Raw genomic sequence first — 12,124 nt, 5'->3', positions numbered from 1 at the left:
TGTGTCAGGGTTCAAAACTCATCTTGTAGTAATGTGAAGATTTTTTGGGGCTGGGGCTGGGTTTCTGCCCCACTGGAATTTTCCCAAGCTTCCAGAGTGCTTTAAATCATGAAAACTTTGTTTTTTAAGAGGCAAAAGGTGAGGAATCCTTCTCCCTGAGGAGGAAGGAGAGGCAGAAAACAACCTGTGAGGTTGGGGCTATAAACCCCACTGCCTGTCCCCCCGTGCTGCTGGGCCCAGGAAGAAAGGAGGGATGGGGGAGAAGTATTTAAGCTATATTTTCTCTTTGCCCTGTTTTATTTTGATTAATGCTAAATTAAACTGTTTTTTCCCCAAGCTGTGCCTCTTTTACCTGTGACCATAACTGGTGAGTGGAACCCTTCTAGTCCTTTGAACCACAAGGTTTTAGGTGGATTTCCTCCTGGTGGTCTCAAAATGGGGGTGAGGGGATGAGCAGCCATGTGGTCCTTTGTTATCAGTGAGTCTCAAACCACCACAACTTGTGACTGACAGCCACCTAGATTTAACTTCATTCACTTCACAGAGCTCTTTGGCCCTGGACATCCAGTTTTTTCACCCAGCAAAGCCTTTGCCCATCCAAGCCATGAGCAGCCAACCCTCTTCTCCAAAAGAATGCTGTGGGAAGCTGTGTCAAATGCCATCTAAAAGTCTGGGTGGAAAACATTCACAGCCTCTCCCTAGTTCAATAAGTGCATCACCTTGCCATAGGAGATTAGGTTTGGAAAAAAGGACCTGCCTTTCATAAACCTGTTCTGGCTGGACCTGATCTCCCCGTTGTCCTACATGTGCTGTATGATGGTGATGAGCATCATCTGCTCTATACCCTTCCCCAGCACCACTCCATATTTTGCAGGATGTACCGAATTGAAATTACTTTATTTTTGACAATAATTCAACCCAAAGCATTATCTAAAGCAAATGACAATAATAGGTTTTTTTATCACATTCTAACTTAGGTCAAGGCATTCTAATGAATCTTTCTGAGCTTAGATTGTGAAGGCAGAACACCACAGCTACACTTGGGGTGATTTAAGTAATTGTTTTTAACATAAAATAATAATATTTTTTCTGGGGTTCAGCTTTAATTACAGTTCCTACTTCATGCAAATCTTGCACTTCAGACAGGACAGGGTCCTTATCAGTGTCTCTTCAAGTTTGGGGTTGCTGAATATCAGAATAAGGGAATAAATACTTGGAAATGAATGCTTAAATAATGAAATAACTATCATCACAGCCGTTGCCTTCTTTGTGGCATAAATCAGTTCCATAATTGCACATATAAAATGGATGCTGTAAATTAGTAAGAAGGAGAGAATTGATTTCATGGCTTTGATATGGGCATCCACACTGACGTTCTTCCCTGACTTTGCCTGCATCTTGTGTTTGTGTCTCCAGAGAGAAAAGAGCAGGAGAAGGGCAGAAGAGATTACTGCTATAAATGCAGCCACATATTCAAAGCCACTGATGAAAAAAATAGGGAAAAAACGTCGATCCATTTTGATATTTAATTTCCAGATATTTCCTGGTGCAGTGGAATTGTGGTTGTTATTGAGTGCTTCATCTGCAATCCCATAGATGAGGAAGCTGATGACAAGAGATACAAGGACTGAAGCCAACATTAGCCATGGCACGATCCTGTCAATTCTCATTTTCAGGTAGATGAAGAAGGTGTGCTGGAAATTTGCAATTTTGATACAGTAAAACACAGACAGAAAGGCAGAGACCCACAAATTTGAAAAGCTGAAGAAACTTTGAATAGCTGAAAACAACTGGGCTAGGTGGTGAGCATAGAAGCGACACTGATACAGTATTTTAAGAAAGGAATACACCCAGGTGATGCAAAAATAGCAAAACCTGACACATCCCAAGAAGAGCAAGATCTTCTCATTAGAGTTAAAGCTTCTCTTTTTCACCCAAGAAACACAAAGCACAGAAACAATGAAAGCATTTATCCACATGCCAGCAAATGTCTGGAGGGTGATGATGGCCATTGACATGGCATTGTACGTGGTGACATTAAATTTCCCTTGAGAGGAGCAAGCTTCCATCCTCCAAGATGGGAAGGGGTGCTGGGGTAGAAAAGGAGGTTGTTGCTCCAGGGATTAGCAGAAGTTGGCAGCTGCTGTTCCCTGAGCACCACGTGTGGAAGTGGAGCTTTATAGAGCTGGTGGTGGTGGGGATTTTGGTGCTACTCTTATTCAAAGCAGGGCAGGTGGATGAATGCAAATGTGCTGGGTATTCCCTTACCTGGTCTCAGTGTCAGTCCTCAGGATTTGCATTTCTCTTTGAAAGAGCTGTGTTGAGTGACATGGGCCATGGAGATGTTTTCTCTGGTTTGATCCCTGTGGGGAGGTTGTGATTTTGCCATGATTGATGGCTGTTGGGGTTCAGGATCTGGGGTCTCCTGTGTCCTTGTCCTCTAAGATGCTCAGGTGGAGTGGTGCACCCAGCAAAACCCAGTCAGGGGAATCAATGTCCTCCTTCAAGACAGTGCAAACTGGGGTTCATAGGGATCCTCCATGGGCAATGAAATCCATATTAGTTTTTCTACTGCTTATGTGAAGGACCATGAGGTAGGTGAGGTGTATTGCAGGAAAAACCAGGCTTTGGGTTAAAGGTTTAAGCTAAAGCATGTTAAATAATAGGTGAAACCAGTCACTACTCCTTCTGGAAGGGTTCAAAAGTAATCAGCTAGCAATGTGAAGTGCTTTAGGGACCATGCTGGGTTCTGTGCTAGAATACTCTCAAGCTTCCAAAAGATTTCAAGTCCTGAAAGCTTTGGTTTTCCTGCAGTCCAGTTGTGTTAGGCTTTGTGGGACGTGGACTGCCTGTGGACTTTTTGTTTGTTCTGGACTTTGCACAGTGGGACCAAAGTTTCCAAGAGTAGAATTGTAGAATCTTAGGTCTCCTTTTTTTATGTGCATTTGTCTTAAGTGAGTTGATTGGTTTCACAAGACTGATGCCCATGATATGAAGCTTAAATACCTTCCTCTCTGCCCCAGGGTTTCAGGGCATTGCCTTGAGAGAGCTTTTATTTCCTGGCATTGCCTGAAAGCTGCTTTGTGCTCTGGTGTGGGTTTCCTCCAGGTTTGCTGACAGAACAGAAAATATGAGGCTGTTTTTTTTTTTGTTTGTCTTTGTTCTTGTCTCTGTTTTTAAAGAGAATATACATCCATTTTTTTATTTTTTTATTTTTTTTTAACAAAACACCTAAAGGCTTACCTTTTGGGCTGGAATTGTGTCTGTATGATGGCACTAAGTAAAAATATTACAGTAGCAGACCCATCCTGTGGCTGGGGTTTGGACTCAGCTCTGTGTGGAGAGAGTGCCACCTTGGAAAAATAGTGGTATAAAAGAAAAGTCTCGGATGGAGTGTTTTTAAATGCTGGAAGTTGTGGATCAAGATGTTGTGTTTGCCTTCTTAGTCTTGTGGTATGTGAGCTTTTGAGGGATGATGTTGCATGTGATGTGTGGTGTGACAAGGATTTTCACAGAAATACCATCATTGTTACAATAGGAAAAGACCTCTAAGATCTCCCTGTTCAACTGTCTACATCCCTCTCCCAGTAATATATATATATATATATATATATATGCATGCATCAACCATGTCCTGAAATGCCTCATTTACACAGATTTTAAATGACTCCAGGGATGAGGATTCCACCACATCTCTGGGCAGCCTATTCCAGTGACTGACTGGTCTCTCAGTAAAGAAATTCCTCCTCATATCTGCTTTAAAACTCCCCTGGTGCAACTTTAGGGCATTTCCTCTGATTCTGTCATGATTGACTTGAGAGAAGAGGCCACCACCCTACAACTTCCTTCCAGGTAGCTGTAGAAAGCAATAAAGTTTCCTCTTGTCTTCCTCTGACCCAAACTAAATATTCCTAATTTTCTCAGTCTCTCCTCACAGGATTTGTTCTCCAGAGCCTTCACCAGCAGCTCAATGCCCTTCTTGTGGTGAGGAGCCCCAAACTGAACACAGTACTCAAGGTACAGTCTCACCAGTGCTGGTCCAAAGCCTTTCCCTTACCCACTGGGTGGGTTTCCTGCTCATAAGACAAGACCAGGTTGGTTGAGAAGGAGCTGCCTATCCTGAACCTAAGCTACCTGGGCCTGCTTCCCTGTCTGCCCTGCACTTGCCATGTGATTGCACTAACAAGGACCACTCAATAATTTTTAGAGTCCTTCTAACCCTTCTTGTCGCACTATGACAAGGCTCCAGACATCTGGGACCTCCCCTGTGAACCAATACTGCTGGTAAATGATGGAGGGAGGCTTGGTGATCTCCTTTGTCAGATCCCTCAATACTCTTGGGTGGATCCCATCCTGCCCATAGACTTTCCATGGTTATTTTTTGGGAAGCAAATGGGATTGTGGTGCTAAGGGACCAGTTGCATTGAGCACAGGAGGGGTAAAAGGGGAGGTGTGGTGGTGCCTGTCCTTTAGAGGCCTTTCAGCTGGGGAGATGTGTCCAGATGAGATGTTTAATATCTGCTTCTGCTGGGACATGGGATGGTGCATAGTGTCTGCTGCTGGGGAAGTGGGACTCAGTGCAGTTTGGTATCTTTTTGAACAAATGCAGTTGCAGCCAAAGGCATTTCTGCACTGCAGTCTGTACATCAGGAGCCACCTCTTGTGAATAATAGTGATCAATACCTACAGACTGAAGTTATAAACCAAAGCAAAGCAGGGATACAGCTCATAATGTTGCAAAGCACGCAGGCACAGCAGAAACCAATGTAGACCACAAAATAAATATAAATATGTTTTTTAATTAAGCAGTTTCAATCAGCAAGCAGCAAAGCAATTTCAATCGTTTTGCAATATTGTTGTGCTGCTTTTGCAGCTATCCCATGTACCAGGCCTGAATGAATTTATTTTTGACAATTCAACTCAAAGCATTATGTAAATCACATTACAATAAAAATTGATTTAACTCACACTAATTTAGTTCAAAGAATTTTAATGAAGTTTTGTCAGTTCAGATTTCAAATACAGAACTTGTGTTACCTGCTGTGACCAGCAAGTTGCCAGTTGGATATTAAAGTACATTTATTATGATAAAATATCAATATTTTTCTTGGGCTCCAGCCCTTATAATGTTTCCTACTTCATGCAAATATTGCACTTCAGACAGGATAGGGTCCTTAGCAGTGTCTTTTCCAGTTTGGGATTGCTGAAAATCAGGATGAGGGAATGAACAGCTGGAAAAGCAAGCAGTAGTACTAAAATGAGAATTGGCATAGTACTTTCCCTCTTTGTTTCATAAATCAAAGACAAGACCAAACATATAAAATTGATGCAGTAAACAAAGAAAAAGGAGAAAATCGATTTCATGGCTTTGATATGGGCATCCATACTGATGTTCTTCCCTGACTTTGTCTGCATCCTGTGTTTGTGTCTCCAGAGAGAAAAGAGCAGGAGAAGGGCAGAAGAGATTACTGCTGCGAATGCAGTTGCATATACAATGCCACTGAGAAACAAAAATAGAAGCAGATCTTCATGAGTTTTGTTACTGTCTTTCCACAAATATTCTGCAGAAGTGCAGTTGGTGTTGTTACAGATCGATTCACTCAGGACCTTGTAGGAGAAGCTACTACTGCCCAGGGATATAAGGACTGAAGCCAACATCAGCCATGGCACAAACCTGTCAATTTTTACCTTCAGGTAGATGAAGAAGCTGTGCTGGAAATTTGCAATTTTGACACAGTAAAACACAGAAAGAATGGCAGAGACCCATAAGCTTGAAACACTGAAAAAGTTTTGAGTTCCTTGAAGCAGTTGAGTTGCAGGGTAAACATCCATGCAAAAGGGGTAAATATATTCAAAAAGGAAAAATACCCAGGTGATGAACAAATAACAAAATCGGGAGCATCCCAGGAATAGAAAGATCTTCTCATTAGAGTTAAAGCTTCTCTTTTTCCCCCAGGCAACACAAAGCACAGAAACAATGAAAGCATTTATCCACATGCCAGCAAATGTCTGGAGGGTGACGATGGCCATTGACACAGTATTGTACGTGGTGACATTAAATTTCCCTTGAGAGGTGCAAGCTTCCATCCTCCAAGATGGGAAGGGGTGCTGGGGTAGAAAAGGAGGTTGTTGCTCCAGGGATTAGCAGAAGTTGGCAGCTGCTGTTCCCTGAGTGCCACATGTGTAAAGTGGAGTTTTATAGAGCTGGTGGTGGTGGGGATTTTGGTGTTGTTCCTATACAAATCAGGACAGGTGGAAGAATGCAAATGTGCTGGGTATTCCCTTACCTGGTCTCAGTGTCAGTCCTCAGTATTTGCATTTCCCTTCTAAAGAACTGTGTTGAGTGACATGGAACAGACAGATGTTTTTTCTGGTGTGATTGATCACTACTTTTCTGTAGTGATTGATCACTGCTCAGGACCTGGGGTTCAGTATCTGTGCTCTCCTGTCCCTTTTTCCACTACGACACTTACATGGAGTGATGCACTCAACAAAGCAGAGCCAGGGGTCTCTCTGTCCCCTTTCATCCCAGAGTCCAGGAGCTGTGTTGAGTGACATAGAACAAACAGACATAGAATTTTTAGGGTTGGAAGGGACCTTTAAGATCATCTAGTTACAAATTCCCTTGCCATGGGCAGGGACACCTCCCACTAGGTCAGGTTGCTCAGAGCCCTGTCCAGCCTGGCCTTAAAAACTTCCAGGGATGGATGGGGCTTCTACTACTTCTCTGGGCAACCTGTTCCAGTGCCTCACCACCCTCATGGGGAAGAACTTCTTCCCCACTTCCAATCTAAATCTCCCCTCCTCTAGTTTAAATCCATTCCCCCATGTCCTATCACTCCCTGACATCCTAAAAAGTCCCTCCCCAGCTTTCTTGCAGCCCCCTTCAGATACTGGAAGGCCACAATCAGGTCATCTTGGAGCCTTCTCCTCTCCAGACTGAATAACCCCAACTCTCTCAGTCTGTCCTCATAGGAGAGGTTCTCCAGCCCTCTGATTATCCTTGTGGCCCTTCCCTGGACACACTCCAGCACATCCCTGTCCTACCTGTAAAAGTGGCTCCAGGACTGGACATAGTTACTCCTGGTGGGGTCTCAGGAGAGCAGAGTAGAGGGGGAGAATCACATAACTTGACCTGCTGGCCACAGTTCTCTTGATGCTGCCAAGGATAACGTTGGGTTTCTGGGCTGCAAATGTACACTGACAGCTCACGTTGAGCTTCTCATCCACCAGCACCCCCAAGTCCTTTTCCTCAGGGCTACTTTCAAGCCAGTCACTGCCCAGCCTATATCAGTGCTTGGGATTGCCCTGACCCAGATGCAGGACCTTGCACTTGGTCTTGTTGAACTTGGTGAGGTTGGCATGGGCCCACCTCTCCAGCCTCTCAAGGTCCCTCTGGATGTTATCCCTTCTCTCCAGTGTGTCAGCCACACCACACAGCCTAGGGTCACCAGTGACATCCATGTCACCAACAAAGGGATTAAGCAAGACTAGTTCCAACACTGATCCTTGAGGGACTCCCCTTCTCATTGACCTCTTCTTGGACGTGGAGGTTGACAGCCTTGTTGACAGCCACTCTCTGGGTGCAGCCAGCCAAGCCAGTCCTTTGTGTAATCCATCCATCCATCCATCCATTTAATCCATGTTTTACCAGCAATCAATACCCTTCCCAACCTACAGGCCAGCACTGCCACCTTTCCTGCTTTGCCCCTCTCTTTTGAATAATGTGTAAGCATTGACCCTGGAACTCCTGTGGTGTGAGTCCCTCCACTGTGTTGCTGTGCTGGCAACTAAGTCACAATATTCCTTGATGCTCAGTGGCTTCCAGATCCTCCTCTTGCATGGATGGGTGAAGCCCAAATTTCTCCCTGATCATTTGCAGGCACTTGGGTGGTTCCTAACCTGTCATTAAGCCTTGTGTCCTTGCTGCCACATTTCTTGCACTCTCCTATGTCCAATGCAACTGCAGACGGAAGCAGGATGTTAGCACACAGTCCCTCAACCAGTGGGTGCTGTCTTCAGGCTTCCCTCTTGGGCAGCCTGGATTTATAACTCAAATCAAGTTAAAAGCTCTACTGATGAGCCTTGTTAAATGCTGGGCCAGAATCCTTTTCCTCCTTTGAGACAGGTGTATTCACCCTGTTTGTCACCAGCAGCCTGGTGTCATGGAATCTTAACCACCAATCTTAACCACAAAATCCCAAATTACCCCAGTGACACCCGGCTCAGAGCCAGGTATTGATCTGCTGTTCCTTTCCTCATCATTCCTAGTCACTCAAGGGACAGTGAAAAGCACAAGCTATGCTTCTGATCCTTTAACCAGTTGTTCTAAATCCCTTAAGTTTCTCTTGATTTTCCTCCCCCTTCTTGAGCAACTTCATTGTTGCCTGCCTGAGAAGTTGTAAACCAAAGCAAGTAAGGGATAGAATGTGTATATACCACACAGACACAGCAGAAAAAAAAGTACAATATGAACTAGATATGAATGTGTTGTTTAATGAAGAGTTGCAGCAAAAACAATGTAATTTCAGTCATTTTGCAGTATTGTTCTTCTCTTTTGGCAGCTAGACCATGTATTAGGCTTAAAATCCTTATTTTCTTTTTAACAATAATTTACAACAACATCTAAAGCAAGTGAAAATAATAATTTATTTATTTCATACTAATTTAGTTTAAAAGATTTTCATTACATTTTGTTAGCTCACCTAGTGAAGATAGAAGAACTGCATTACCTACTGAGGATGGAGAGTTACAATGGAGATTTAATGACAAGATTTCATGGTAGAAGATCAGCATTTTTCCTGGGCTTCAGTCCTTATTATGTTTCATGCCTCATGCAAATTTTGCACTTCAGACAGGAGAGGGTTCTTAGCAGTGTCTTTTCCAGTTTGGGATTGCTGAATATAAGGATAAGGGAATGAGCTGTTGAAAAACTATAGAGAAAGAATTTAATGAGAAACATCACAACCTTTTCCTTATTCAGGGAATAAATAAGTGAAAGGTTTAAAATTATAAACTGGATCGTGTAAATGAAGATAAAGGAGAGAATTGATTTCATGGCTTTGATATGGGCATCCACACTGACGTTCTTCCCTGACTTTGTCTGCATCCTGTGTTTGTGTCTCCAGAGAGAAAAGAGCAGGAGAAGGGCAGAAGAGATTACTGCTGCAAATGCAGTTGCATATACAAAACCAGTGAAAAAATAAAGAGGGAAAAAATGTTGATCAGGTCTGACAGTCAGATGCCACAAAGATCCTGAGGTGGTGCAATTGTTGTTGTCACAGCGTGCTTCATCTATGACAATGTAGACAAAGACACTGACACCAAGGGATACAGGGACTGAAGTCAGCATCAGCCATGTCACGATCCTGTCAATTCTCACTTTCAGGTAGATGAAGAAGGTGTGCTGGAAATTTGCAATTTTGATGCAGTAAAACACAGAAAGAATGGCAGAGATCCATAGGCTGGAAATGTTGAAAAAGGTTAGAATAGCTGAAATTATTTGGATTTTCTGGTGAACATACACGCAAAAGGAGTAAATTTTTTCAATAAAGGAATCTACCCATGCAGTGCACAAGTACCCAACCCGGGAGCATCCCAGGAGGAGCAAGATCTTCTCATTAGAGTTAAAGCTTCTCTTTTTCCCCCAGGCAACACAAAGCACAGAAACAATGAAAGCATTTATCCACATGCCAGCAAATGTCTGGAGGGTGATGATGGCCATTGCCACGGCATTGTACGTGGTGACATTAAATTTCCCTTGAGAGGAGCAAGCTTCCATCCTCCAAGAAGGGTAGGAGTGCTGGGGTAGAAAAGGAGGTTGTTGCTTCAGGGCTTCATGCAGGTTGGCAGCTGCTGTTCCCTGAGTGCTACGTATAGGAAGAGCTTTATAGAGCTGTTGGTGGGGGGGATTTTGGTGCTGCTCCTATTCAAAGCAGGACAGGTGGAAGAATGCAAATGTGCTGGGTATTCCCTTACCTGGTCTCAGTGTCAGTCCTCAGTATTTACATTTCCCTTCGAAAGAGCAGTGTTGAGTGACATGGGACAAACAGATGTTTTTTCTGGTGTGATTGATCACTACTTTTCTGTAGTGATTGATCACTGCTCAGGACCTGGGGTTCAGTATCTGTGCTCTCCTGTCCCTTTTTCAACTACGACATTTACATGGAGTGATGCACTCAACAAAGCAGAGCCAGGGGTCTCTCTGTCCCCTTTCATCCCAGAGTCCAGGAGCTGCAACATTTGAAAGAACAGGATTTTCTCAGGTTCAAAGCTTACCTGTTAGCAATGTGAAGTGATTTAGGGATGGGATCATTCTGGGTTCCTGCCACACTTGAATACCCTCAGTCTTCTGAATGTCTTCAAGTCATCAAAACTGCCTGTGGAGTTTGGATTGGTACTGGACCTTGCACAGATGGATCTCCATGACTAAGTTGATCTTGCTGATTCTGTGTGATTATCAGGAAGATTCTAAATGAGGAAAGACATTTAAGATAAGAACTCAAAGAAATCAGGTAGAGTGTTGAATTATCACAGGGATCTGAGCTGACCTTTGGGGACCACAAGTCTGTCAGTAATGATGGCCCCAGAGAACACTTAAAGCTCATTCTTAGATGAGAAAAGTCTGAAATGTATCAAGGATGTGGTGATTGTTGCAGGGCAGTTAAAATATGTGGGATGGACCCCAGTTACTGCTGGAGAGAAGGGAGAGGAACTCAGCCTTGGAGCCTGGTAAGAGCCAGAGAAGATGGAAGGGCTAGAGCAAGGCATGGGGCAGAGGCCAGAGGTCCAATAAAGGTTTCTTTTGGAAAGGGAAGATAGGGACACCATGATCTTTCCAGGAGGATAATTTTGAAGGAAGCCCAGCTATTGATCTTGAATTTGGAACCAAACTCAACTGCTTCTGTTGAAAGCTCAGCAGCCCCTGGCCTGAACCTCCATCCCTCCCCACTGCACCATCCTAGGAGACACTGCAGGAGACATTTTTTCAGTCACTCCAATTGAACTTCTGCTATGTGGATGTGCATTTGTCTTAAGTGAGTTGGTGGGTTTCACCGTGGCTGAGTTATGAAGCTTATGTACGTTTTTTGCTGTCCCAGGTATTCACAGAATCACAGAATGTCAGGGGTTGGAAGGGACCTCTGAAGATCGTTGAGTACAACTCCCCTGCCAAAGCAGGGCCAAAGCTAGGGCAGGTCACTCAGAAATACATCCAGAGGGGTCTTGAAATTCACCAGATAAGGAGACTCTACAACCTCTCTGGGGATCCTGTTTCAGGTCTCTGTAACCCTTACAGTAAAAATATTCTTCCTCGTGTTGAGGTGGAAGTTCCTGTGTTCTACCTTGAATCCATTGCCCTCATCCTCTCACAGGGCACAAGTGAGAAGAGGTTGTCCCTTCCTTCTTGATACTCAGTCCTCATATATTTATACACAGTGGTTAGATCCCCTCTGACTCTTTTCCTCTGCAGAGTGAAAAGCCCCAGGTGACTCAGCCTTTCTTCATAAGGCAGGTGTTCCAGTCCTTTATTCATCCTTGTGGCCCTCCATTGGATTCTCCCAAGTAAATCCTCATCCCTCTTCAACTGGGTAGCCCAGAACTGGATGGAATAATTTAGGTGAGGTCTCACTAGGGCAGAATAGTGGAGGAGGAGAACCTGCCTCCATCTGCAGGACACACTCTTCTTAATGTATTCCAGGATACCATTGGCCTTCTTGGCCACAAGGCCACATTGCTGTCCCATGGACAACTTGTTGCCCACCCCGATTCCAAGGTCCTTCTCCATTGGGCTACTCTAGCAGATCACCATCTAATCAATGCACCTGTACTAGTGCATTTTGGTGTATAGCATATTTTTTGTATGCAGAACTCTGCACTTCTTCTTGTTGAACCTCATTAGGTTCCTCTTGGCCCAGCTCTCCAGTCTGTCCAAACCTTGCTGAATGGTCACACAGCCTTCAGGTGAGTCAGTCAGTCCTCCCAGTTAAGTGTCACCCGAAAACTTGAGGAGAGGACATTCTCTCCATTCATCAAGGTCACTGAGAAAGATGTTGAACAGGACTGGACCCAGCACTGACCCCTGGGAGACTCCACTGGTCACAGGTCTCCAGCTGGACTCTGCACC

General features: G+C 44.1%; 3 protein-coding genes across 3 annotated transcripts; all 3 read right to left on the bottom strand.

The window, feature by feature from the left end:
• Positions 1 to 1,115: 1,115 nt before the first annotated feature.
• Positions 1,116 to 2,069, bottom strand: LOC115598095 (taste receptor type 2 member 9-like). Its single transcript, XM_030447862.1, has one exon. The coding sequence runs from the start codon at positions 2,067 to 2,069 to the stop codon at positions 1,116 to 1,118; it is 954 nt and encodes a 317-aa protein (XP_030303722.1).
• A 3,064-nt stretch (positions 2,070 to 5,133) lies between these two features.
• Positions 5,134 to 6,087, bottom strand: LOC103533928 (taste receptor type 2 member 40). The gene has a single exon (XM_008499842.1). The coding sequence runs from the start codon at positions 6,085 to 6,087 to the stop codon at positions 5,134 to 5,136; it is 954 nt and encodes a 317-aa protein (XP_008498064.1).
• Positions 6,088 to 8,818: 2,731 nt separating this feature from the next.
• On the bottom strand, positions 8,819 to 9,781 carry LOC115598075 (taste receptor type 2 member 8-like). The gene has a single exon (XM_030447586.1). The coding sequence runs from the start codon at positions 9,779 to 9,781 to the stop codon at positions 8,819 to 8,821; it is 963 nt and encodes a 320-aa protein (XP_030303446.1).
• Between the last annotated feature and the right edge of the window lie 2,343 nt (positions 9,782 to 12,124).

Source organism: Calypte anna, chromosome 3 (genome assembly GCF_003957555.1).
Source record: "Calypte anna isolate BGI_N300 chromosome 3, bCalAnn1_v1.p, whole genome shotgun sequence".
Classification (NCBI taxonomy): domain Eukaryota; kingdom Metazoa; phylum Chordata; class Aves; order Apodiformes; family Trochilidae; genus Calypte; species Calypte anna.
The sequence above is the reverse complement of the archived record's forward strand: the minus strand, read 5'-3'. Positions and strand labels throughout refer to the sequence as shown.

Excerpts from the sequence above, each read along its gene's own strand:
- LOC115598095 (XM_030447862.1), bottom strand. The coding sequence starts at position 2,069 with ATGGAAGCTTGCTCCTCTCAAGGGAAATTTAATGTCACCACGTACAAT.
- LOC103533928 (XM_008499842.1), bottom strand. The coding sequence starts at position 6,087 with ATGGAAGCTTGCACCTCTCAAGGGAAATTTAATGTCACCACGTACAAT.
- LOC115598075 (XM_030447586.1), bottom strand. The coding sequence starts at position 9,781 with ATGGAAGCTTGCTCCTCTCAAGGGAAATTTAATGTCACCACGTACAAT.